This window comes from Aspergillus ochraceoroseus, assembly GCF_002846915.1.
Source record: "Aspergillus ochraceoroseus IBT 24754 chromosome Unknown P175scaffold_2, whole genome shotgun sequence".
Taxonomy (NCBI): domain Eukaryota; kingdom Fungi; phylum Ascomycota; class Eurotiomycetes; order Eurotiales; family Aspergillaceae; genus Aspergillus; species Aspergillus ochraceoroseus.
Window position 1 is genome coordinate 1,709,418 of NW_024468477.1, and position 24,773 is coordinate 1,734,190.

The window sequence follows — 24,773 nt, forward strand, 5'->3', positions numbered from 1 at the left end:
GCGCCCGAGGTTGACTGGAAAGTAAAGTTGGTCGCTTCGTTGATCTTTAGTGAGAGCGCCAGGAGGCATCTGGGGGGGGGAGCGGCTTTGTAGCCTGAGGTTCCAGGCCACTTCCGCCGCTGCTCGAAGCAGATGAGCGATTCTTCTTTGGGACTAGCCCCGATAATGGTCTGATGGTGTTTTTGAATTATTGAAACTTATGCCAATCGAGAATCATTCAGTTCATATTCAATGACATGCCTAGAAGTAAGAAGAGAGGAGAAGCGGTAATAAAAAAAAAAGTCTACATGTTTAATAAAATACAGATATGTGAATATGACTCAAGAACTCCGGGAAACCACAGCCACCGTCCTGGTGCACCAATATTCCGGATCCCTTCGCGAATTCCTGCACTGCAAGCTGTAAACACCAAGGAACCCAGATCAACACTTTTCGTTTAGTACAAAGTAGTCATTTATTCCTCCATGACACGAGTGATCAGACCAGTGGCAACAGTGCGGCCACCCTCACGGATGTTGAAACGCTGGCCCGCCTCCGCAGCAACGGGACGGTTGAGGGCCAGGACCATCTCGACGTTGTCACCAGGCATGACACGGCGGTCGGTGGATCCATCGGGGAAAGTGAGATCAGCAGCCTCATCTATAGTCTTCGTTAGAGAGTTGTTCACGGTTTAGGGTTGTTGTCGATAAAGCTAGACTTACCGCTAGTGCGAATGTAGGCTTGGGGACGGTAGTTGACACCGAAGCCGTTGCGACGGCCACCCTCAGCTTCAGTCAAGACATACATGGACACCAGGAACTTCTTGTTGGCCTTGGAAGTGCCAGGGGCGGCAATAACCATACCACGGCGAACGTCTTCACGGCGGATACCACGGAGGAGAAGTCCGGAGTTGTCACCAGCGCGAGATTCGTCACAAGACTTCTTGAAAGTCTCAATATCGGTGACCTTGGTCTTGATGGCGTCACCAGAACCTCCAACGATTTCAACTTCGCTATCCTTCTTGAGAACACCACGCTCAACGCGGCCGGAAGCGACAGTTCCACGACCAGGGATAGAGAACACTTCCTCAACAGACATCAAGAAGGGCTTGTCAAGGTCACGCTCGGGGGTAGGGATCCAAGTGTCGACAGCCTCCATGAGCTGCTCGATGCGCTCAGCACCGATGTCGGGACGGCGATCTTCCAGGGCGCACAGAGCAGAACCGAAGATAATGGGGGTTTCCTCACCCTCGAAGCCGTAGCTGCTGAGGAGCTCGCGCATTTCCAGCTCGACAAGCTCCAACATCTCAGGGTCATCGATGGCATCGACCTTGTTAACGAACACGACGATCTTCTGGACACCGACCTGGCGGGCAAGCAACAAGTGCTCACGAGTCTGGGGCCTGTACACGACGGGGTGTTGTCAGCAGGTTCGTTCTAGCATGATAATTTCATTTTCAACATACATCTGACCATCGGAAGCAGCAACGACAACGATGGCGCCATCCATGTTGGCGGCACCAGTAATCATGTTCTTAATGTAATCAGCGTGACCGGGGCAGTCGACGTGGGCATAGTGCCTGGAGTCGGTGGAGAATTCGATGTGGGCGGTCGAGATGGTGATACCACGCTTGCGCTCCTCAGGAGCCTTGTCAATGGAACCATAATCGAGGAAGGTAGCAAGACCCTTTCCGGCCTGGTGCTTGGTGATGGCAGCGGTCAAAGTGGTCTAAGAGAAACGTGTGAGCAGGCCTCTCATACAATGTTGCGGAACACGGGTGGAGGAAGGGGGACAGAAATCTGACCTTGCCGTGATCGACGTGGCCAATGGTACCTTTGATCGATTAGTTAGCCAGTACGATGCAAGAAATCAGGGGGAAAATGCGTCTTACCAATGTTCACATGGGGCTTGGTACGCTCGAACGCAGTCGCCATAGCACGGACGGTCTGCCTGTCCTTAGAGAGCGCATAGTGAACGGGGTTCACACCACGAGGGCGGAGGAGGGACGCCCGGGTGGTGCGGAAGAGGAGGTTGGCAGTTCTGGTGATGCCCGACATGATGACTGCTCCGCAAAAAAAAAGGACAAACAGGAAACAAGAGACGCAAAACGGGATGGGATTGAAGGAATCACTTGAGGCGACAGGATGAGCTTTGTAGCAGCAGCAGCAGCAGGCCCGAAAAATTTAGGGGAGCTGCTTAGTCATAATACAGCCAATCGGACAGAGAATCGCGGATGTGCCGGGTTTTACTTGTGTGGACTGCGATTACATGGGGGACAACTATATTACTATATTTTCTCATTGTCTACGCGAGGCTAATTATGTCTCTATGAGCGTAGATATGGAGGACGAATGTGCGGAGTTGATAAAACTCTGTAATAACCCTTGTATGAGTGACCACGCCGTTTTCTTCTATTTCCAACTCTACCTACTTAGGTAGTTATGAATATGTCCCATGTAGGCCTGGCGAGACCCTTGAATGCGAAATCGAGTTTGAAATAAAAGTGGCCGATAAATGGTGCTTGACTGGGTCAAATCACCGTAGAGGTGAAACCCTTATAGCGGTTTTGCTTATTTTGTTTGCTCATAATATACATTCCGAAGAGCATGGTACCGCTCTCACGAGTCCCGTTTTTTCACGAAAAGGATAACGTGCTTGCCTGGCTCTCCCTCCATGGGTTTAACCTGCATGGCATTTGCATCTTTGGTCACTTGTAAAACCTTGTCCATCACATTTTTAACCTCCTCTATCGTAGGTGCGCGCTTGCCCTTCTTCCTTGTCAGGATAATCTCGACTTTCCGGCCCTTGTCTAGAAAGGTTGTCAATTGTTTTAGCCGATGCGACAAATCATGGGGATCGATAGCCCAATTCAGCTCAATTTGCTTGACTGCCATTTTCGCAGTGTGTGCGGCCTTGGCTTTGGCACGCTCATGTTCGCGCATCGCGAGACGATTCACGATCTTGCAGACGGCTGGTTGGTCGCGAGTACCTGGCGACACTTGGAGGAGGAAGTTCTCGGTGCGGTCGAAAGAGCGTAAGGCATGGCTCAGTCTCATAGGGGGGTCTAGGCTGTTATTCTCGTTCACGATCTGGACGTATTCCGCCCGAATATCTTCATCTCTCGCTTGGCCGGGTGTTTCAGCGGGTTTTGCATACGGTCGAAGCCGGGAGCTCGTCGAGTGCAGAAGTCGGTTTTGTAGAGGAGACTGCTTAGGAGAGTAGCGGGCAAAAGGAACCCGGGATATCGATTGAGGAACGAGGAAGATACGGCGAAGCGCTTGGGTGGTGGATATGAGTCCGCGCATGTGCGTCATTTTGGGTGGGATCCGGGGTGGAATCCGGGGGAAATGCCAGAAAGAAAGAAAAAATTCGGATGTACCCAAAGTATCAATGCAAAAGCATAGTGGGGTTCCTGACAAGAAGGAATCAAGGTCTAGAGTGGGATTCTGTCGTTTAATCTGCGATGGAGCTGCTTTTAATTTGACGCATGCGGTTGGCGGAACAGCCACATCTCGACGACATCCATTGAGATGTGCCAACGCCACAGCGGCCGGCGGATCCAATTTCTCTCAGTCCGATCCCTTTTCCTGTTCTTATCCTTTTTTTCTCTCCCCCTATTTTACCGTCTATAATTCTTGTTTGGATTGGTCCGGAGGTCCCTGCAGACTCTATGATTTTGCCTCATTTCGATCGCTAGACTTGCTTTCTTTTAGCTCGGGCGCATCTAAAGATCATCGTCCGGGACGTGGCTACAACCCTTTCGCTCTTTTTCTTGCTCATATGTCGACTGGAGTTGACAATCGACATCTCCAGTCTATACCAGCCTTTTCACACCCGGGTCCAAGACCGAACAGACGTTCTCTTTCGCGGGCCTCTGTATCCGCGAGCGCTCCTTTGAACTTGCCAAACGGATTGTTAGATAAACCGCCAGCTGTTATCATGGCTCAGAGTCAGAGGTCGCGATACATAAAAACGGGGGCCATTGTGGCTGCCTTGTTGCTGATGCTGCTTTGGATTTCGCCCTCAAGACGGCCAGCGACCAGTTTTGGAGGCAGTAAGCCACACACCAACGTTCCCACTATCCCTGTAGGCAACTAACTCACCTCTCCCAGATCATCCTGCTTCCAACGGCGCGGCTCCTCTCACTGAAAAATGCTCGAAGCCACACGATCCCTCCAAGCCTTTAATTCAGTATGCTCTTATGATTGATGCTGGTAGCCAAGGCTCTCGCATCCACGTCTACCGGTTCAATAACTGCGGACCCACCCCCGAACTGGAGCACGAGGAGTTCGAACAAACCGAGAAGCGACAAGGTGGTTCGGGGCTTAGCTCCTATAAGGACGATGCTGAGGGTGCAGCTAAGAGTCTGGACCCTCTTATGGCTGTGGCTATGAGGACTGTTCCCGATGAATACAAGTCTTGCTCTCCAGTTGCCGTAAAGGCCACCGCTGGCCTGCGCATGCTTGGAGCCGAGATGAGTCAAAAGATTTTGGAAGCAGTGAGAACCCGCCTGGAGACCGTGTATCCTTTCCCCGTTGTCTCGCGAGAGAAGAATGGTGTTGAGATTATGAATGGCTCTGATGAGGGTGTTTATGCCTGGATTACAACCAACTACCTTCTTGGAAAGATTGGTGGACCTGATGAGACTCCTACGGCTGCAGTGTTCGATCTCGGTGGTGGTTCAACCCAGATTGTCTTCCAGCCTACCTTCGAGAAAAGCCCATCAGGCGGCATGCCGGAACGCTTGGCTGAAGGTGATCACAAGTACGACCTTCAGTTTGGTGGACGCCACTTTGAGTTATATCAGCACTCCCATCTTGGATACGGCCTCATGGCTGCACGTACGGCGGTGCATAAGGCTATCGTGGATGCGAAGCTAGCGATGAACCCCAAGGATCTAGCTTGGGTTAAGATGCCCATCTCCAATCCCTGCATCGGGCCCGGAATGGAGCGTGAAGTGAAGCTTACATACCCGGCCGAGCATCCCCTGGGCCCAGAGGTTGTGGTCAAGATGGTTGGCCCGCACGAAGGAGCCGTGTCCGCCGCTGTTCAGTGCCGTGGTCTAACCGAGAAGATCCTCAATAAAGGTGCCGAGTGTGCGTTGGCACCATGCTCTTTCAACGGCGTCCATCAACCGTCTTTGGAGAAGACATTTGCTAGGGAGGATGTGTACATCTTCTCCTACTTCTTCGACCGCACCAAGCCCCTGGGCATGCCGGATTCGTTTACCCTTAACGAGCTTCATGATCTCACAGCTACGGTCTGCGGCGGCGAACCGGAATGGACGATCTTCGAGGGCGTTGAAGATGCTTTGCCCCAGTTGCGCGACCGCCCTGAGTGGTGCTTGGACCTGAATTTCATGCTTGGTCTCCTGCATACCGGCTACGAAATGCCCTTGTCGCGTGAAGTCAAGATTGCCAAGAAGATTAAGAACAACGAGCTGGGATGGTGTCTCGGTGCAAGGTGAGAATAATGCTCATATAAATTTAATCCCATTCAGGTTCTCATAACTAACGAATTGCTTCTAGTTTGCCCCTCTTGAGCCAGGAATCGGGCTGGACCTGCCGAGTCAAGGAAATTTCATAGATGATGGCAATGGCGATATGGTAATGACTTGGATTATCACTTTTTTTAATTACTGCACAGTTGTATACAACTTCCTTCTTTCATGTCAACATTATAGACCGCAGGGACTTTAAAATACAAAATACAAAGTATTATCCGCAACGGACCGGACACTGTCAATAGACCTCTTTCTGAGCAGCATTGGGTACTGTCAACTGTCTCAGCGACCGGCTTTTCCACTATTTAGTAGCTAACTCGTGTAGATATATAGGTTCGAATCTGGTGAGAAGACCAAGCACCTGCAGATGCAAGACAGTGATCTGTCTGTCAAACCACCCTGCCCCAAAAAAAGAGAAAGAAAGATGTCTGTCAGAGGTTTCTGTACTCATTTAAATTGCATTGATACACTTGAGAGATGTCTAACGGATCAAGATGTATTCTAGCATTCCAAAACTATCATTAATACCCATAATTAGAGCCATTATCGGTAATATTCCAACGTGATATATTATAACATATAAATTGGCCAAAAAAAAAAAAAAAAAAAAAAAAAAAACAACAACTTTTATCATAGACCTAAGAAGCCTGACAACCTAATATGCCTGAAGTAACGCCATTTATATGCAAGTTGAGATCCAAGATTTATATGCAAATGAAGATCAACCGGTCATCTCCTGAATGGAGGGCTTGTCTTTGTCTGAGGAATCGGTCGTCTTCCCCATCAGTCGATCCAAAAGGTTCGTTTCTTGAGACGAATTGGCATCTTCCAGCTCTTGGTCGCTCGGGGGGTGCTCGTCGTCGGAACGTTTCTCTTCCAACACGCCTAGCCCTAGGTTCTATAGGATGTTTCATGAGCGACTGTTATGCTAGCTGCCAGCGGCCAGATTGGGATACGAACCATTTCAATGTATTGACCCTCGTGGTGTTCCTCATCCTCATTATCCAGCCTTATATCCTTCTCGCGCCCGGCTGCTATCTCTTGCTGTAAATGTTCATTTGCGCTTTTCATCTGGGGCAGGAAAGCGGACAGTTTAGAGAGGAGGGTAGGCTGTTTGGCCATTTTTCGAATGTTCGGTTTTCGCCGCGCAGGGAGTGCAGCCATCTGCTCTGAATCTCCATCCCCAATGCTTTTCGCGCGCTGGCTGTCTTCTCCCCCATTGTCGCTTTCATCGTCATCGGAGGAGGAGGATAATGAAGAGCCAGATGAGGAGGTGTAATCATCGTCATCGTCATCGGATACGGAGATGGAGATGGAGTTGGCCGCTTTCCAGGCGGTTCTCGTGGGAAGTGAAATTTCGCGCCGGCCGGCAACGGTGGTGAAATGCTTGGACGTATCGCTGGGGGATCGCTTAGAAGGAGACATCGAGTCCAGAGCAGGAGATTGGAGCCCGTCGGGTTGTGGGCGCTTCTGTGTTAACTCGTCCATTCTTGCGCTGCCAATGATGGGGATGGGTTGAAACTACCGCCGATGTTTTTTTGCGCGGCAACGAGGTGGGGAGACAGCCTCAATTTATTGGATATGCAGGTGAAATGAACTTTGGCTGAAGAAAAATCCCCCCTCCTTCGGAAAACCGACCAATGTTTGAAGATTTATTGGATCATCCGATAGGACGATGGGATCTCAAACCAACCAACCGTACGTTCATGGTTTTCTGCAGGTTATATCACCAACGGTGGCATCGCACTTGATTCCTCCACTTTGATTGGGGTTTCGTTTGGTGTCTGCTGGTAATAGTTAGTGAATTAAAATTGCTTATGTACATATATACGTATCTATAAGAAGAATCCCGTCCAGTTCAATTTACGCTGTCCTTTTTCTCCTTGGATTTCTGGCGGGGCATGTCATCATCTCCAAACACGGGGATTTCGACTCGACGACATTCGTTTACCTACGATTCTCAACTACGCATCAGCATAGTCTGGCTACTTCTTGCAGTGCACTCAGTCGCTACTTTGACGCTGGATGTCCCTTTCAACCCGACTGGCAGGTCTATCCAATCTTATATACTCCAACCACCCTATCCTATGCCTACTAACCGAGAAACTAGATAGAAAGATCAGAGACCTGGAATGACTGTTTGAGATTCCCTTCACTACCTGGGGATACCTTCAACCGTGACCTCTAGCACAAGAGCCAAGAACCATCCAGAATGAATGCGCCCCAGCTCCGAGTCAACGATAAAGCATCCTCCCCCGACGACCCAACCGATGCCGTAGACAACAACAACAACAACAACAACAACAACAACAACCAGCCCATCACAGCAAGGAGGAAGTCGCTGCACCAGAATATACTGGGGAAGCTCCGTCCCCTTCCCTTCCAATACCACTGGACTTTCTGGTACGACAAGCACTCCGAGAACTCGAACTACGAGGACAGACTGTACCTGCTCTATGAGGACGTCGCGGACATCGCTACCTTCTATCGCGTCTATAACAATTATCCATGGGAGAAGATTCCGCAGCGCGACACGGTGCATATCTTCCGCAAGGGAGTCCGGCCTGTGTGGGAAGACCCCGAGAATCGAAGCGGAGGATGCTGGAGATTCCGTGTTCCCAAAAGAAAAGCCCAAGCTTTCTTCCACGAAATTGCCATTCTCTGCATGGCGAATGAGTTCCAGGCTGTTCTGGAAAAAGGTACGATTGATCGATCCTCTCTGTCTCGCCTGATACCTTTTTGATCGTCACCCCTCCCCCCTCCCTAATACTCACATAGAACACGATCATGTCCTCGGGGTTTCCACCTCTGTCCGGTTTAATACGCATCTGATATCTGTGTGGAATAAACTTGGTTCGAATGAACGCTCTATCAAGCTCCTAGAGCAGACTATCATCGACAGATTGTCTCCGGCCTTGCGCCCTACTGATCCCGGCCCTAATTCGTATTTCTATAAACGACATGATGAAAATGAAGGATACAAGGAAGCAGTTGGAACGTCGGGGAGCTTCGAAGTGATATGACAGTGTTGCGAGATTAATCACTACTTATCCGCTGGAGTAGAGGCTTATTTCCAATGAATACACGTGCTGGGCATGATTTAGAGGAAATGCACGGAGAATAATCATTCGTCCATCTAAAAATATAAGTGATGTCGACCATAGATAGGCTCTCTCTCTCCCCTCTCGACTACTTGTGAGTGACACTTGTGAGGGAGGAGGCAGCATCAAAGGGATCAATCAGATAAGTTATTGCCGGGGAAATCTTTCCTGGAGGGCTAGGTTTAGGAAGGATTGAGTGTAGTCTATAACTGACAGGCTGTCTAGCGAGCAAATCGTCATGGAGGGATGATTTCATGACCATTGATTATATTAACTTCGACGCTGTGTCTTAACTGGGTAGGTACCTGGGTAATGTATATGATAGTAGTAATAGTGGTAGTAGGGGTACATGGGAGAAGCGGGCATGCATTATCCAAATCACGACGACTGAACTGCCTTCTCCCTAGGCAATGGCTTCTCTTCCGCATCGCCTGGTCGCCAACTCTGCGCCTTCGGGTCTCGCTCTCTTTCTCTATCCCGCTCTCGATCACCGCCAGGTATGTATCGATCAATCTCTACAAACGCCCGGGACCGTTCATCAGGGTGTTCAGGGGAGCGCACGCGTCGGCGAGGAGACCGGCTGCGATGACTGGTTGGCGGCACGTAACGGTCGATATCGAGGAGACTGGGAGAGCGTCGTCGGGAGCGGGAACGACGACGAGAGCGAGACCTTCGGCGGGGTGACGCAGAGACTCTTCGTTCTCGGACACGGTCCCGTTCTCTATCCCTCTCTCTATCTCTGTCCCGTTCTCTCTCTCGATCCTTATCCCGTTCTTTCTCCGAGGGTCTGTCTCGATCTCTCTCCCTGTCCCGCTCCCTATCCTTCTCTCTCTCTCTTTCCTTTTCCTTTTCTTTTTCCTTTCCATTATCTTTATCTTTTTCCTTCTCCTTTTCCTTGTCTCCCTCTCGGTCTCGGTCCCGGTCCCTTGACCTTTCCCGCTCTCTAGGGCGAGCCTTGTCTCGTTCCCTATCACGGTCTCGATCCCGGTTGGGTGAGCGAGGACGTGAACGAGATCGAGAGTAGTGGCTACCTCGTCGACGGTAGTCACCGCGATCTCGGCTGCGGTCCCGGCGATACTCGTGGTCTTTATCACGTTCATCTCGAGCACGATCTCTCTCACGGTCTGACCTTCGATCCCTGTCCCTGTCCCTATCTCTATCTCTGTCACGGTCACGGTCACGATCTCGGTCACGATCTCGGTCTCTATCCCTATCATATGCCCGAGTGGCAGATCTGCTCCTGCTACGACGGCTTGGTCGATAACTCCGATCACCATATCGATCCTCCCGGAAGTCCCGAATTGCAAGTCTGTCATCCGGATCTCGATCACGCGTCCGGTCAGATACCTCGCGCGAACGGCCATTCCGATTATCGTCATATCGAGACCCGCGCCTCCTTGAACGGCTGCGACTGTCATCACGTCGTCGATTCCGGTCATCGGTCATCGTTGATCCGTGTCGCCGGTTGCGATCTGGCTCACCGGAAGGGCTTCCGGATTTGGTGGGGGTGTTTGAGTGCTTGGACTCAGAAACGCCCTTAGGTCGAGTAGTCGGCGGTTTGAGTCCGTTCTCTATTGCCTCGGCTTCTTCGAAGTCGAACTCAGGCTTCTGTCGGGCTTTGGCTGCCAGCTCCTCGCCTTCCTTTAAGAGGAGTTGTAGCGCAGTCTCTTCCAAAGCCTTTTCGTCCACGGGGGCAGGAGCAGGTGGCGGTGTAGGTTCTTTTGAAGGGGGGGATTTATCTCTTCTTGATTCACGATGACGGGGTGACAAGCCACGATCAGAGCGATAGCCTGGGGAGCGGTCCCGGTAGCGATAGTCTCGATCCCTATCCCTGTCGCGATCTCTTTCCAGGTCTCTGTCTCTAGACCGACTGCGATCTCGGTCACGATAACCCCAATCTCGATATCTTTCGCGCTCTTCTCGTCTCCGCCGCTCGTATCGCTCCTGGCGCTCCTTTTCTCTTTGTTCATCCAATAACCGCTGCTCTGCGCGCCGTTGCTCCTCACGCTCCCTCCTTCTAGCCCTCTCTTCTTCATCCTTCTGGCGCTGAATCTCACGTTTTTTGCGATCCTCTTCGGCTTTTCGACGGGCGTCTTCTTCGTCGAGTTCTTTCTGTTTCCGTTGTTCCTCCTGCCACACCTTCTCACGTTCATCTCGTTTGGCCTTCACAAAAATGGCGTACTCCTCGTCTGTTTTATTCCCCGCCTGTTCCTCCTGGGCGGCCGCTTTCCCCCCAACATCTTGGCGGCGAATCTCTCTGATGGACTCTAGTATAGATGCGAGCTGATTTGCGGCCAGCGCATCCAAAGCTCTCTCCACAGTCTTGTAGACATCGCTACGGTCCACAGCGCCCTCAATCAAGGTCGCAGCCTTACCCTGCTCACGGGAGAGAAGCTGGGGTTCGCGCTCAATCTCGGAATCGGCAAGGTCAACTATTAGTTTTGTGAATTCAACTTTCCCTTCCTATCGTGTGTAGTTAGTTAGCGGCCGCCCCCAAAAAAATAGAGCAAAAATTGTTAAAAATGATCTTACTCCATCTTGAAATTCGGACCAAATTTTCTTCCGAATACTATCAAATCCTCCCTTTTTCTTAAAACTGTGAAGGAGGTTCTCAATAGCACCGTGTTGTCCAGCAGTCAAAGGAAGCTCCTCCGTCTTGAACTTCTTCCGCTGCAAACTCTCGACATCCAACGACGGCCGCTTCACGCCATTATCCTTGGGGTCTTGCGGTTTTTCCAAACTGTCCATTATGAGAACCGGGTTAGCAAGATAAACACCCCGGATCCCGAGGTCAGTGGGCGACAAGTAAAAAAAAATGACAGCCAGCAGATCACGACAAGTCGCGCGACATCCAAAGTTCCTGGCGCGCTGCGGGCGGCGGGATATCGGGGAAACCATTCCTCCGGAGCAGATTGGGAACTACCACCCCGTGATTCGACCGGACTTGTGGGAGCACAACCTCATCCCGATCAGAACTAACTGTGACTTTGTGCCAGAACAAGCTCCATTACGTCGCTGGTTCGATCCCTCATCGCGAAGTGACTGCTTGTTCCTGATTGCAACCGTCCCGGATACCTTTCATTCCCGCATTATCCGCGCAATCCGCGATCTCATCCTCAAAAATGGTTCACAAAGTGCTCTTCTGGGGCGGCTTCGGTACGTGCGGCGGTTGGTTTTTTTTTTTTTTTTTGGTTTATGGCCTGGGAGCAATTGTCAATCGACGATACGGCTTGAATGGGCTGTTTTTGCTCACCTGTTATTTCCTCCAAATTTCTTGTATGCTGACCCCATTCCTTGTGTATAGGCATCGCCGTCCGACTCTGGCAACTCGGCATCGAAATGCGTCCTATCCTCGCTAAGGAATCCCTTTGGGTGTACCCCCTCTTCGCCGGTGTTGGCGGCAGCTTCGGATACTGGCTCCAGGGCGTTGAAGACCGACAACTTAAGATCCTCGCACAGCGCCGGAAAGATGTCCTGGAGAAGCGCCGCAGACGAGACGAGGGAACATTGAGCAAGGTGGAAGAGGCTGGAACATTGGCTGCGACATCGTGAGATTTGTACATTGCTGTTTGTCTTTTTTATCAACTTTTATCTGTCTTCAGAGTCGCAGGTGGAGGGTTGAACGGCATATTCTTCTTACCAGGCTAGACGGAGAATGAACCCCCCGCCATACTTGTACCAAAAATGCAAAATGGTTAATACTCGACAAAGGCTCCCGGTTTGTAAGAGTAGATAATTGCTGCCTCAGGGAGAATTCTCCTCAATTTCCAAGTCGATGTAATAACAACAGGACGGGTCGAATTCCCACAAGTACTATAGAATCCGAAGGAAATATGCAACCTCGAAATCATCTTTGGTGGTCATAACCAGATATCTATACAGGCGTATTTTCCGGGAAATAAGCACCACACACAAAGGAATGCCTCTGCTGGGGTTGGAGATTCGACTTTCTTATCTTTTGAGTAGATCTGCCATATTGCATCTCTGTTGCCGGATGTTGCCGTGTAGCTATAAAAGTAATGGATTGGGGTTGGATTACTATCTGCATCCATTGTCTGCCATAGAGAGTCCAGTTTAGGGGCGTTTCTCGCCATGAGAAGGATGCTAAGGTCTAGATATTGAATCGATAAACCCTTTATAAATTGAATGTAGAAGATATCTATAATCCGCGCCATACCACGCATGCCGCTAGACCTGCCCGGTATGATGCTTTGTCCTGGAAAGCCCGTAAAGAGCCCACGAAGAAGTAGTTAAGGGGAGTTTTTAGAAAGATAGTTCCATTGAAATGGCATGTATGCCACACACGTAATGGTTGCTTGCGGTTCATAATGTACAAGTATGGTATTATATTAGAGACGAACGAAATCCAGCTCAAGTTCTCTCTATCGTAAACTGCAGAGAAATTTCCCACTTCTGACCACCACCGGCTCCTCCATATCCTCCCCCTAGTCGATTCCGGATCAAGCTAGAGATTCGTTCGCGGAGTCGCGCGAGGTTTTCTTCCGAGCCTGAAACACGAAGCTTCAAGTTTGCCATACATAAGCCGTAGTGTACCTGCCAAAATCTAGCATCGTCGACGCCAAACACACATGGATCGGCTTCAATATCTCGGACAACATCGGAGACACCTTGGTCTGAATAGGACATGAGGAGCATGGAACCTAGGGTCTTCACTAATCGCACCCCGATTACACACATGGAGATTGCGATCGTGCTGGATAACATGACATCAAGCCAGGTATATAAACGAATCGAAACCAATGGGAGCAACAAGAGCAGAGTAGAACAGGAGAGAGTGAGGAAATGAGATGGGTTACTAAGAACTGAGGGCAAGGAATCAATGTAACCAAATCGCATTGCCTTGCCGATGCGCCCATGGTTCCTCAAGCCAATTGCAGAAACCAGCGTCGATGATATCGCCAGGAGGGCGGTGAAGTCTACACTTCCAGGGGACACGCGTTCATGGACATGCGCGTGGTGTGGCTCATGACCAGAAGACTCAAGAAAGTGCTGAAGATTATGGGAAATGAGGTCCATTCCCATGAACAAAAGCAAAACGCACATAGCGAAGCCGGCCAGGACCTCTGCGCGTTCCAGCCCAAAAGGATGTCGAATGCTGGACCTCTTCCAAACCTCGAAATTCCCCAACACATCGACGGCAACGCAAAGCAAAGCTCCGAGTGAGTCGAACAATATCAAATGCGATAGAGCCGTCATAGCCAGAGAGCCGTGCGCGCTCCACAACGTATATGCGGCTACAAACATGTGGCATACACTCCACCAGAGCCGCCTTTTCTGGTCCACAGACATGCTAGCTCGACATTCTTTCAATGTCGGTATAGGTAACGAGTTAGGTAGAGCTAGAGGCGCCCTTGGGGGAGGTTCGAGGAAGATCTGGTGTGAAATACTACTGTGCTTGTACTTGTGACCACGTCGCTGGCCGATGTTCTAGGATCAATTTTACAACCGTTAGCCCGAATCCATCAAGCGGTGTATTTGACGGTGAAAAAAACTTACAGATTTCACGACCGGGCTTTTGGCCATAGTTGTTGTTTGGAAATTAAATGGCCCGGGGGAAACATCATCATTCTGGCCATTTTGTTGTACTATGTCCGTGGAGTTACTGGTATTGAAAGACGCTCTGGTAGGACTCAACCGATTGCGGTCTTCTGGATCTACTGGGCCCCGCTGCAATGGAAAGGAATCTACCATAGGCGACAAGGAATTGCGATCAAAATGATGGGATAAGTGACCAGAGACGCTGGGAGGATCGTCGGGAGGCGGCGTGGGAGTTCGTGGAGGCACAGGGAGAGGAAGGTTTGACGCCATTGCACCGAGTCGGGGGATGGAAGATCGGTGCGATTGTGCAAATGGAGCAGTGTTACACCCGTCCGATTCACAGGGAGGAGATGGGGGAATGACAACCTCGTTTCACCGAAGGGATGTCGGAATATGAATGTGGTGAGGTTTTCTATCGGGATCAGGAGGCGGGGAGGGAGCCATCGGAGAGACGCGGCCTTAGGCCTCGACTCACTCATCGCATCATCGACTCGTCTCGTCAATCAATATTTCATCCTTCTCTCTCTTCTTACCTCACCATCAGTTGTTTTTTTTTTATTCTTCTGGTTTTAAAGAGTGATTCTATTTCTTCATCTACTTTGTCTGGCAATGCGATACCCATCGACTATTCAAGAGGTTGTTTGATTTGAGGCGACATCCATCGGGCGCTGGCGTCTCTGTAGCATCCATGGATCATCGCGGTTCCTTTGTCTTCTGGTTCTTGCTCGTTTTTTATCTTCTTCTTAGCTCGCAGTCTCACTCTCCACTAATATACCAGGATCGCGAACATCAGCTTGAGCTTGAAAGGGAAAGATATGCGCTCCGCTTGTTAAACGAGTCCAGATATGGGGACTTTGACCCACGAGCTGATAAATGGCTCCCATTCTTGGGGGCCCGGAAGAATGATAGTTATCACTGGGGTCTCCTTGCAGATGTACAGGATAGAGCTCAGTACCAGCTACGGTCAATTATCTCAGATGCGGGGTTGGCGCTACCGAGGGCGCTCGAAGACAACGAAGCGTCATCTCCCTCATTTAACCTCTCCCAGCTTCTTCTTCCTGTTTACCGCAACTCGACAGGTAAACTACGGGGAGACTGGGTGCGCCGCAAGTTGGACACAGCTCACCCTAACCTTAACTCGACTGCTGTCGTCCTCGAAAATGAGTATTCCACGCCGGCATCCAGCGATAATATAACCGGTAATAGTGGAACATTTTACTTGGATCTACGTGAGGGAGGTGGAGAAGAGCTAAAGCTACCTCAAGGCCATGTTCGAGAGATCAGAGCAACTTTGGCCGTAGAACCTGGTGATTTCTGGGGCATTACGTGGTATATTTCTCTATATGGTATTCATTTCCCCGAGACGGGCGGCACCATTCTCACCACGACGAGCGAAAAGTTTGGCGGCGTATTTACTTTGCCTCATCTGACGCTGTCTACGGAGTCGTTTGACCTCTCGCACCAACTTCTTTTGAAATCTTTGTCCGATACCTTATCGGAGAAGCAATCTCGGCCTCCGACACTTTTCCCTTGGTCTTCAGTTGTAGGGACAGAGCAGGTGGAATTTCCTGCTCCTAGATGCGAACATATTGTCTACCTCCAGCAGCATCCAGTTACTATTCGGAACTATCTTGCGGACAATGCGGTTATTGATCGGATAGAGCAGGAACTGAGATACCCCATGGGGGCGCCAATACCTTCCCCTCCACCAATGGTCATGTCAGCGGTAGTTTTTTCACCAGACTGTGGATATGTCCTGGAAACAAAGGGAGCTCCCGAGTACCCTCCGGCAGAAGGACTTTACGTTTCCGGGCCTAAGCTGGAAGAACTCCGCAAATATTCCACTCGCATCATCTTCTTCCTATCTGCTATGTTTGCCGGGCAGATTACATTACTTTTGCGACAAATTAAAGATGCTTCGACTCCATCCACGCGCAGCCGGATCAGTTTCTATACGATCGTTATGATGTCTTTCGGGGATTCCTTTGTGCTCGTTTTTATTCTCATGCAACTCTATCCAGCGGTTTCATTCCTAATCATGGCAACTGCATCATTTCTCACTTTCATCTCTGTCAGCTGCATTGGGATGCAATTTATGATTGAAATTTGGGCGGTCCAGGCTCCAGAGCGGAGAGATCAGACTCGCCGGTCCACTCCCACAACAACCACCCGGCCAGGCGAGCTACCTCTTCCAGCCACAACAGCTCGAATCAGCGACTCCGGTGCGACCCCAATTATCCTGACGCCTGATCAAGACCCTCCTGTGGAGGAGGAGGAGGAGGAGGAGGAAACTACTCCAAACCGTTCCACCACGCGGACTGTGCGAGAGGCTCGTTTTGATATTGGCGCTATGTACGCACGTTTCTATTTTATCTTGTTCGTGATGCTTATCGTGTCTATATGGGCATATCTTTGGCCTAATCGACTAGGAACGTTGTATGCGCGAACCTTGACTTTCGTATATTTGTCATTCTGGGTCCCTCAGATCTATCGCAATGTCATACGCAATTGTCGCAAAGCCCTGCGATGGGATTTTGTAGCAGGCCAAAGCTTCCTCCGCCTACTCCCATTCTTATACTTCCTCACTATCCGTGGGAATGTGTTATTTATTCGTTCCGATCTAACCACCGCACTTTCACTTGCCGGCTGGGTCTGGGTTCAAGTGTGGATCCTAGCAAGCCAGGATATTCTGGGGCCACGCTTCTTTGTTCCCCGAGGGTGGGCACCGCCTGCCTATGACTATCATCCAATTCTCCGACATGCTGCCGACTCTGGTCTTGATCTTGAATCCGGCGGTGTCCTACCGATTGGAGCGCTCAGGGCTGACGGACGAGACTTCTCAAGCGATGCAAAAGACGACGATCGCCAACGCCAGAAGGATCGCAAGAGGGCGATTTTTGACTGCGCAATCTGTATGCAGGACATCGATGTACCTGTTCTCGCAGCCCCTGGAGCCGCTGGCGGTAGTAGTGTTGCAGACGGGGCAGCGACCCTCTTCACTCGTCGTACATATATGATTACTCCTTGCCGGCATATTTTCCATAGCACCTGCCTTGAGAGCTGGATGCGACTTCGGCTACAATGCCCTATCTGCCGCGAATCTATTCCGCCAGTATAACGGTTTTTTTTTTTTTTTTTTTGTCTTTCCATGGGATTTAGGCGCATAGATTGGTGTTTACGGAATAGGATCATCTCGTTTCTTTTTATGACCAACATGTACACTACCTAGGTGCTAAATGACACACACACACACATATATATATATATATATATCAAGCTCATGATGCTAAGGAGCGTCTACGTAGTGTCAAATGGCATGGAGTACAACTTATAAAATAGTAATCAGTCGCCTTTGTTGTTGAACTTATAAAAGGCACGCAGCCGATGAGGGCTGAACGCAAGTCTAAACGAAAAAAAATATATATATTTACTCCCCCAAATGGACAACACAATCATCTAGGATTTTCCAACCAGAAAACATGAAACAGCACAAGAACACAAGAAGTAAAAAAAAAAAAAAAAGCAGAATCGCTCTCCCGTTAGTTTTAAACTAGACTCATTCAGCTCATACTCCGGTGAATCAATCAATGGTCCTCGTCAATGGTATCCTTGTAGGCGGCGGCATCTAGCAGGCCGTCCAGCTCAGCTGGGTCGCTGACCTCGATCTCAGCGATCCAGGCCTCTCCCTCGGGGCTCTCGTTGATGAACTTGGCCTTGTCCTCAAGGACGGCGTTACCCTGGATAACCTTTCCGGAGACAGGGGAGAGGACATCGGAAGCCGACTTGACGGACTCCACGGCGCCAACGGGCTCACCAGCGCTGACCTCAAGGTCGGCGGCGGGGAGCTCAACGTATACAACGTCACCGAGGGAGTGAGCAGCGTACTCTGTGATTCCGATCTTGGCTATTCAAGGGGAGCGAGTTAGCAATCGTTAATTGCGATTCTCCTTGGGCTCGGTGTAGCAAACGCACCAGTCTTGCCGTCGGCGGAGAGCTCGATCCACTCATGGGACTCGGTATACCTCTTCTCTTGGACTGAACCATTGGAGGTCACGGTTAGTATACGATTTGAATAAAGGTAGGCGACCATCCCCCATGGCCTTTTTCGGGCTGTATTCTGGGTGCGATCTTACAGAATGTGCTCTGCGAAAAGCTTCGGATGCTTCCCCGCGGGAAACTCGTGGCGGGCGAAACCCTGCGGAGGCCAGAGCTCAGAGGGAGCTTCTGGGAGAGGGTGCGGGTGGCGAAGGGGCGAATGGCTCTGGCGACGGCAGACATGGTGAGAGGAGTTCTAGGGGGGAAACTAGGGGAAGAAAACTTGAAAGCAATGAAGAAATTGGACGGGGAGTGAAGTGGGAAGAAAGGGAAAGAGAAGTTGAGAATGGATGATGTCGGAGCGAGAAGTAGATAAATTGCCAAGACTAACTGATAAGCGCGTCATGTTCGGGAAAATCTTCACTCCTGTGGCTTTTGTTGCTCATTCAACTCTTCTCCGACCCGACACACTAGAGACTGAACCCCACTCTACACCTTTTTTCCTTCTTCTTTACCTGTAGCCATCATGCTGTACGAATTGATTGCCATTGTATGTTGGTGGTTTGGGATGAGTTGAGCCTGGTTTTGGATCCTGGTTGCTGATTTTTCATTAGGTCCGTCCGGGCAGCTTGCACGAGGTTCGAGAGTGAGTACCCCTTTGCTCCTAGCTAATATCGCCTGATTACCCTGTTTTCTGCTCAAGTCTATACGGATCCAATATGAACTGCAATTCTCAATGCGCAAAAGAATGGTTGTTGGATGGAATTGACCGTGAAACAGAATCGCCCGTAATGCTGGCATCCAAGTCCTGCGGTCCGGCGGCGTAATCCGTGGATACACAAATTGGGGCGTCTTCCGTCTTCCCAAGCCTACTACAAAGCATCAAGCCCGGTATACCGATGGACATCACTTTATCATGCGCTTCGATGCCTCCGGGCCCGTCCAGATGGCCGTCCGCCGAACCCTAGGCCTCGACCCTCGGATGATTCGCTTCTCGGTGGTGAAACTAGGTGACAAACTGGAGGAGGTTAAAGATGTCGATGGACACATCAAATGGAACAACACTCGCAACCTTTCAGACTCGATCTAAGAAAGACTTCGACCGGGTCATTGGAGGAGTTGGAAGTCACGAAAGCCTACTGGTCTGGGACTTGGGGGTTTCAATTGTGTTCAGGTTCGGATAGGAGATATCACTCTGTACAGTATTATCAGCATGACTGGCGTATATTTGTTTTCTTATTTGTTATTACTATTCCCTTTTTTTTTTTTTTTTCTTTCTCGAAGACTCTGTGGTGCCTGCCATTACCGTGTGACTATATATGCATTCCGATGGGAAAATGACTATATCAACTTACGAGAAGCAAAGCCCATACAAATTGCGATATTCTAACTTGAGTTTAAGTGAGTTATAGAGACTTCGGCCATACCGGTGAACACGGCCATATATATTCGAGTGCTTTGACCAATCAAATTAGTGACAATCAAGATCAAGTTAAGCCAAGGAAGCCGAGGTTCATCGTCCCTCTTTCGTGTCAAAGCACCGAAAGAACAGATATAATAACAGAGGCAGATAGATAACTCAACCAAGACAGATTCTACGACACAACGGACTAACAAGACTGCACACTGCAGCTTTTGAATATTAGGCGCCGTTCAGCTCACCTCCCCGCACACCCCCAGCGATACTTATCATGGTTGAACCCTCAACCCAGGGGATTCTAAAGAAGTCACCCATTTCCTTTGTGGAGTTGATGGCCCTGAAGCCTCTGGGTACACAAACATCCATCATAAATCCCGATGAGCCGGAAAAGGTGGACCGATTCGAGTCTATTACCCCTTCATACGCCCCAGGTCCAGGCACCCGGGCATTCGGCGGCCATGTATATGCCCAATCAGCCTATGCAGCCTCCAAAACCGTAGCAAAGGGCTTTGTGGTACATGTAAACACTCTACACCTGCATTACCCCTAACATGCATGGGTTATATATACAACGCTAATCCGGATTCTAGGATATGACGGGCACATTCATTCTACCGGGCCGGACCGACATCCCCTACATCTACAGGGTGCGACATCTCCGTGACGGCGCTATGTACTGTACCCGCGCGGTAGATGCCCGACAAGATGGGCAGATTTGCTTTTCCTGTATCTGCTGCTTTAAGCGGGACGAGAAGCAGGAGACATTCAGCCACCAGGCAGTCCCCGCACAGGAGCGCTTCAAGTCTATCCTGGCGGGGGAAAGGCCCGAGGAGCACCAGATTAGTCCAAGTGTCGATGCAGATTGGTGGATTAGCCAGGTTGCATCGGGCGCATTCAAGGAAAAAGAGTTTCCGGGGCTAGACGTCCGAAAGGTGGATATGAAGCACTACAATACTACTCTCGAAGTCAAACAGAGCCCGGAAAAGTATCGCCAGTTGACCCTTTATTCGCTAAAGGGGTCTCCGGGCGGGTTTGGCGAGGGTCTGAACCGGGACGGACTTCGGGGACGAGAGGAATCGGGAGAGTTTGATAACCTGTATGCCTGTGCACATATGTACTCCAGCGACAAGAATTCGTTGCTGCTTATTCCGCGGGCTCTGGGTATTACGACTTGGAGTTCGATGGCGAGCTTGACGCTCACGGTTGTGTTCCATCAACATGGGGAGGCATTACGAATGGTTGATTGGGGGGCAACATCGGATAAACAAGGGGAAGAGCCATCCAAGAAGTGGTTTATTCAGGAGGGATGGACCCCGCGGTCAGGAGAGAACAGAGCGATTCATGAGAGTTGGTTGTGGAGTCCGGATGGTAAACTGATAGCGACGAGCTACCAGGACAGCATGCTTCGGCTGAATGGTCTTAATGAAGGGAAGCTATAAAGACCAAGGCAACAACTAATAGATATCTAGACCATAGACAGACACCACGGATTATAATACTATATCTAACTCTTGCATCTTCTTTCTACCTAAAAATGTCCACTAAAGGACGAGTATCAAGAGACGGTACCAAGGAAAGCCCAGCTAGCAAGGCTTCTAAAGCTTCGACCTCCCCTCAACACCGGCTAAGAACGAAGCCCTCCTAATATCCGGCTTTTGCGCGAGAAGAGGCCCGATTGCCCTTCCGAACTGCTTGAAAGCCGCGGTAGAGGCGTGAGCTTTCAGGTTGTCCGCATCAGTGTACCTAGGACAGTTAGTTTGTTTTTCTCTCTCTTTCAATTGGAATTTCCCTTAGACGATCAATTTATATCCGATGGGAAGAACAGAAGCAACTCACTTCTCAACAAGAACAAGTTCCTCACTTCCCTGGGGCTGAAGGGCGAAGTAGATCTGAGTCTTCGGTTCGTGCTCCTCGATGAACTTGGAGAGGACTTTGAATGCTTCAACAACCTATATATATTCTATTCGTTAGTTCCCAGTATATCCAAAGAGAAAGTATGCCTATCAAGTAAATTTATCTATTACGAAATGCATATAACCTGTGAGAGTGCTTACTTCGTTGAATTTGCCCGGCTTCGGGACGAGCTTGACAACGTTATAGATTTCTCCTGGCATGTTGGCTGAGTCGTCTCACTATTTCCCAATTCCTGATAATCCGAGTAAATTGACGTGAAGACAGATACAGAATCGAAGAAAATTGTATCTGAGAATAGCTAGAGATTCTCGGGTCTCCAAGGTGGAGGCGGCGAGATGCCGAGGATGATCAGTAGTAGAGGAGGAGCAGCAGCAGCAGCAGAGGTATAGCCGCACTGGAATGGATCACATAATCTTGTCCACCAGTGTGAGGCGTATATTATTATTCTAGTTCTGAGTTCATATGAAAATCATCAATATTCTTTTTCTCTTTAAATTATGGCTAATTTTATATACTCAAACTAGTGGTTCCGTTCTCCGGAATGATGCATTTATCTGCGGAGGCTTCAGCCTACCTGGTATAGTTATAGGCCATAGGTAGTCAAACTAGCAACATTGTTTATTATCGCAGGATTTGTACTTGATGAATTAAAATTGCCAAGTATAGTGACGAGATCATAGCAGCTTTTTCTGCAGTTATATATATCATGGAGCTCTCGTATGTCGACAGAAATATATGTTGGGGCGTTGGGACCTTCTGGAAGCCTGCCTTAGGTATACGGGATGCCATCACATTCACTCCCACCATCACCATGAAAACGCTTAGCGACCCGTAGGCCACAGTATTTATTTCGTCAATTTGTTCTACAACTTCGTGTATCTTAAGCAACCCATTCCTTTACTTTTCCATTAGTTTGATACTAAATTGAATCTATTTCGGCATCAATTTGACATCCATCAATATATAGTTGGCCATCACGTGTTGACAGCAGATGACGTAACCCATCCCAAAGTGGAGGTGCCAGGCACGACAACCAAGTGGGCATCAATATTCCAGAAAGACAGCTCAACCATAGACATATCTCTGAAAATGAAGAAGACTCTACTACTGGTATTCATTCACGGCTTCAAGGTACATTCTCTTCAACTGACCTCCCGCACGTCTCGTTACTTATCTACCCGTGGCTAATGCTTTCAACACACAGGGCGGCGACGATACATTTGGCAACTTCCCAGAGCACATGCGGATGCTCCTTAGCCGCGCACTCCCTGCCGTAAGTATTGCTACCGCTGTATACCCCAAGTATGAGACTCGTGGGAGTTTGCAAGAATGTGTGAGTGCGTTCCGGGAATGGTATGTGGCGGCTTTTTTTTTTTTTTTTCTGGATTCTGGAGTTGAATCATGAGATCCCGAAGCGCTAATACGTTGTATATAGGCTACAGAATAGGGTTATCGACCTGGAGGTTTCGAACCGCACACCCTCTCCTACTGTTGACCCTTCTGTACATGTCTTTCTCGTTGGCCACTCGATGGGTGGGATCGTTGCAGCAGAAACGCTCTTACTACTAGCCTCTGAGCAGCCAATTGCAGGGGCATCATCATCATCATATACAGCACAAAGTCAGTCTGATATAAGTCCTACGGAAACCTCAGTGAATACAGGCAGTTCAAGTTTCCTAGAACCGAGTTCTTTTATGTTTCCTCATATACAAGGCGTGTTTGCATTTGACACCCCTTATCTCGGCATCGCTCCAGGAGTAGTGTCGTACGGTGCTGAGGAGCAGTACAAAAATGTCACATCTACGTACAGTGCGATCTCTGAAGTAGCCGGCTTGTTCGGGTTCGGGGCAAGTAGCAGTTCTGCTTCGTCGAACAAAGACGCACCTCCTCAGAAAGAGCTTAAGAAGGCGCTTCCACCTGCGTCGGATGATGACGCTGCAGCGACACCGTCCTGGCAACGATGGGGACGGTATGCCATGTTCGCCGGCGCCGCAGGTGCAGTAGCTGCGGGCGGTGCGGCGGCAATGTATTCCCAACGCCAACGCTTGACTGACGGTTGGGGGTGGGTCTCATCACATCTTGCATTTGTCGGATGTCTAGCACGTCCTGCAGAACTTCGTCAGCGACTGTCACGGTTGGCCCAGGTGGAAATGGACCGAGGAATCAGATGCATGAACTTTTATACATGTTTGGGCCAGAATGTGCCACCAAGGGTGGACAATAGTACCAGCAATACTCACGAGGAAGACCGAATGTCGTTCAGTTCCAAAATTATCCGGTCGAAATACCGTACTTTCTGCTCTCTTCCTGCTGAAGAGGAAGGCCAAGAACAGCCAAGCACGCTGGCCCCAGGACTTGCGTGGATCAGGGCTGTGAATGATGGCGCCACAGATGAGATTAAGGCTCATACTTGCATGTTCCTACCGAAGGAGAATCCGGGTTTCGATGAGCTTATGAATAATTCCTGTACGGCGATGGCCAGGTCTGTGGACAAGGGCTGGTACGCAACAGCGACTGGAATTGACGAAGATATTACCAAGCCACAGGCCAAAAAGGGCCAAACCCAGAATCAGCCTGGGTGTCGGTCTACAGATTTAGAAGACGATGTTGTGGTTTTGGACTAAGGGGGTTGGTTTCTTTGCATTTGTTTTATTATTAAAAATGCTGCCTTTGGAACCAGGGGAGACAGAAATGAAATCAGCATTTTTACAGGGTTGGAAGTATAATTCCCAGAGACGAATGTCTTATGCTTCTGGTGGTCGAAAGGTAAGTTTATAGACTTTTATAATTACCCTATCTCTACTATGGACTGACTCTATCCTAAGCATATATTTAAGCAGGCAAAGAGCTGGTTTCCTCTTTCTCTTTTTTTTTTCATTACCTTCTTTCGCCTTCATCGCGTCACCGAATAGAGCGTCAGAGGGATGAATAGGGTGTTCTCCCGCGTCCCTTGCCCCTATTTTCACTGCGTGACTGGCTTGCTGATAATTGTCCTCTTCTTCCCTTGACTCTCAATAATCACGCTTTCTATGATTCTGCGAAGTGCGTCAAGGTGAAGGGGAGGAGTTACAGAATTAGGTGTGATAGAGTTTGGTTTTTTTTTTTCTCTCAGAATATCATTCCAAGAAAAAAATCAATATACTAAAATCACATGCCTCTCAAAAAAATCCATTTTTTCTTGGAATATAGCTCCTCCCCTTCAACTTGACGCACTTCGCAGAATCATAGAAAGCATGACTGAGCTTCATTTGGGAGCCAAGCC

The 24,773-nt window shown here is 49.5% G+C and overlaps 14 protein-coding genes across 14 annotated transcripts; 7 read left to right on the forward strand and 7 right to left on the reverse strand.

Annotated features, from left to right (window-relative positions):
* Positions 1–270: 270 nt before the first annotated feature.
* Positions 271–2,117, reverse strand: P175DRAFT_0499241 (translation elongation factor Tu). Its single transcript, XM_040896685.1, has 4 exons — positions 1,871–2,117; positions 1,784–1,812; positions 1,445–1,707; positions 271–1,381 (listed from the first exon to the last, which is right to left on the reverse strand). The coding sequence occupies exons 1-4, from the start codon at positions 2,034–2,036 to the stop codon at positions 664–666; spliced, it is 1,176 nt and encodes a 391-aa protein (XP_040754091.1). The 5' UTR covers positions 2,037–2,117; the 3' UTR covers positions 271–663.
* Positions 2,118–2,289: 172 nt separating this feature from the next.
* On the reverse strand, positions 2,290–3,464 carry P175DRAFT_0499243 (putative translation initiation factor IF3). The gene has a single exon (XM_040896686.1). The coding sequence runs from the start codon at positions 3,291–3,293 to the stop codon at positions 2,598–2,600; it is 696 nt and encodes a 231-aa protein (XP_040754092.1). The 5' UTR covers positions 3,294–3,464; the 3' UTR covers positions 2,290–2,597.
* A 295-nt stretch (positions 3,465–3,759) lies between these two features.
* On the forward strand, positions 3,760–5,565 carry P175DRAFT_0507505 (guanosine diphosphatase; the record flags this gene model as incomplete). Its single annotated transcript, XM_040898276.1, has 3 exons — positions 3,760–4,030; positions 4,092–5,442; positions 5,508–5,565. 3 exons carry the CDS (start codon positions 3,760–3,762, stop codon positions 5,563–5,565), a joined length of 1,680 nt encoding a protein of 559 aa, XP_040754093.1.
* A 507-nt stretch (positions 5,566–6,072) lies between these two features.
* P175DRAFT_0521818 (NOPCHAP1/New4 family protein) lies at positions 6,073–7,124 on the reverse strand. Its single transcript, XM_040899222.1, has 2 exons — positions 6,443–7,124; positions 6,073–6,380 (listed from the first exon to the last, which is right to left on the reverse strand). The coding sequence occupies exons 1-2, from the start codon at positions 6,968–6,970 to the stop codon at positions 6,204–6,206; spliced, it is 705 nt and encodes a 234-aa protein (XP_040754094.1). The 5' UTR covers positions 6,971–7,124; the 3' UTR covers positions 6,073–6,203.
* A 240-nt stretch (positions 7,125–7,364) lies between these two features.
* P175DRAFT_0499246 (eukaryotic translation initiation factor 4E) lies at positions 7,365–8,864 on the forward strand. Its single transcript, XM_040896687.1, has 3 exons — positions 7,365–7,528; positions 7,593–8,181; positions 8,261–8,864. Exons 2-3 carry the CDS (start codon positions 7,695–7,697, stop codon positions 8,503–8,505), a joined length of 732 nt encoding a protein of 243 aa, XP_040754095.1. The 5' UTR covers positions 7,365–7,528; positions 7,593–7,694; the 3' UTR covers positions 8,506–8,864.
* P175DRAFT_0499247 (BOD1/SHG1 domain-containing protein) lies at positions 8,823–11,411 on the reverse strand. The gene is made up of 2 exons (XM_040896688.1): positions 11,116–11,411; positions 8,823–11,046 (listed from the first exon to the last, which is right to left on the reverse strand). The coding sequence occupies exons 1-2, from the start codon at positions 11,329–11,331 to the stop codon at positions 8,962–8,964; spliced, it is 2,301 nt and encodes a 766-aa protein (XP_040754096.1). The 5' UTR covers positions 11,332–11,411; the 3' UTR covers positions 8,823–8,961.
* A 194-nt stretch (positions 11,412–11,605) lies between these two features.
* On the forward strand, positions 11,606–12,409 carry P175DRAFT_0499248 (putative NADH-ubiquinone oxidoreductase 14 kDa subunit). The gene is made up of 2 exons (XM_040896689.1): positions 11,606–11,739; positions 11,888–12,409. The coding sequence occupies exons 1-2, from the start codon at positions 11,706–11,708 to the stop codon at positions 12,133–12,135; spliced, it is 282 nt and encodes a 93-aa protein (XP_040754097.1). The 5' UTR covers positions 11,606–11,705; the 3' UTR covers positions 12,136–12,409.
* Positions 12,410–12,841: 432 nt separating this feature from the next.
* P175DRAFT_0521821 (cation efflux family protein family) lies at positions 12,842–14,525 on the reverse strand. Its single transcript, XM_040899223.1, has 2 exons — positions 14,101–14,525; positions 12,842–14,031 (listed from the first exon to the last, which is right to left on the reverse strand). Exons 1-2 carry the CDS (start codon positions 14,410–14,412, stop codon positions 12,955–12,957), a joined length of 1,389 nt encoding a protein of 462 aa, XP_040754098.1. The 5' UTR covers positions 14,413–14,525; the 3' UTR covers positions 12,842–12,954.
* A 114-nt stretch (positions 14,526–14,639) lies between these two features.
* Positions 14,640–17,665, forward strand: dscA (ubiquitin-protein ligase dscA). The gene has a single exon (XM_040895197.1). It carries the CDS (start codon positions 14,831–14,833, stop codon positions 17,258–17,260), a length of 2,430 nt encoding a protein of 809 aa, XP_040754099.1. The 5' UTR covers positions 14,640–14,830; the 3' UTR covers positions 17,261–17,665.
* Positions 17,649–18,420, reverse strand: P175DRAFT_0453534 (glycine decarboxylase subunit H; the record flags this gene model as incomplete). The annotated part of the gene is made up of 3 exons (XM_040894546.1): positions 17,649–18,046; positions 18,115–18,177; positions 18,276–18,420. 3 exons carry the CDS (start codon positions 18,418–18,420, stop codon positions 17,727–17,729), a joined length of 528 nt encoding a protein of 175 aa, XP_040754100.1. The 3' UTR covers positions 17,649–17,726.
* A 187-nt stretch (positions 18,421–18,607) lies between these two features.
* P175DRAFT_0499252 (mitochondrial 37S ribosomal protein bS6m) lies at positions 18,608–19,397 on the forward strand. The gene is made up of 3 exons (XM_040896690.1): positions 18,608–18,727; positions 18,792–18,823; positions 18,958–19,397. Exons 1-3 carry the CDS (start codon positions 18,704–18,706, stop codon positions 19,265–19,267), a joined length of 366 nt encoding a protein of 121 aa, XP_040754101.1. The 5' UTR covers positions 18,608–18,703; the 3' UTR covers positions 19,268–19,397.
* A 332-nt stretch (positions 19,398–19,729) lies between these two features.
* On the forward strand, positions 19,730–21,083 carry P175DRAFT_0499255 (acyl-CoA thioesterase). Its single transcript, XM_040896691.1, has 2 exons — positions 19,730–20,117; positions 20,188–21,083. The coding sequence occupies exons 1-2, from the start codon at positions 19,869–19,871 to the stop codon at positions 21,034–21,036; spliced, it is 1,098 nt and encodes a 365-aa protein (XP_040754102.1). The 5' UTR covers positions 19,730–19,868; the 3' UTR covers positions 21,037–21,083.
* P175DRAFT_0499256 (putative quinol monooxygenase) lies at positions 20,961–21,854 on the reverse strand. The gene is made up of 3 exons (XM_040896692.1): positions 21,652–21,854; positions 21,434–21,546; positions 20,961–21,340 (listed from the first exon to the last, which is right to left on the reverse strand). Exons 1-3 carry the CDS (start codon positions 21,709–21,711, stop codon positions 21,193–21,195), a joined length of 321 nt encoding a protein of 106 aa, XP_040754103.1. The 5' UTR covers positions 21,712–21,854; the 3' UTR covers positions 20,961–21,192.
* Positions 21,855–22,600: 746 nt separating this feature from the next.
* Positions 22,601–24,135, forward strand: P175DRAFT_0491144 (uncharacterized protein; the record flags this gene model as incomplete). The annotated part of the gene is made up of 3 exons (XM_040895825.1): positions 22,601–22,642; positions 22,716–22,864; positions 22,947–24,135. 3 exons carry the CDS (start codon positions 22,601–22,603, stop codon positions 24,133–24,135), a joined length of 1,380 nt encoding a protein of 459 aa, XP_040754104.1.
* Between the last annotated feature and the right edge of the window lie 638 nt (positions 24,136–24,773).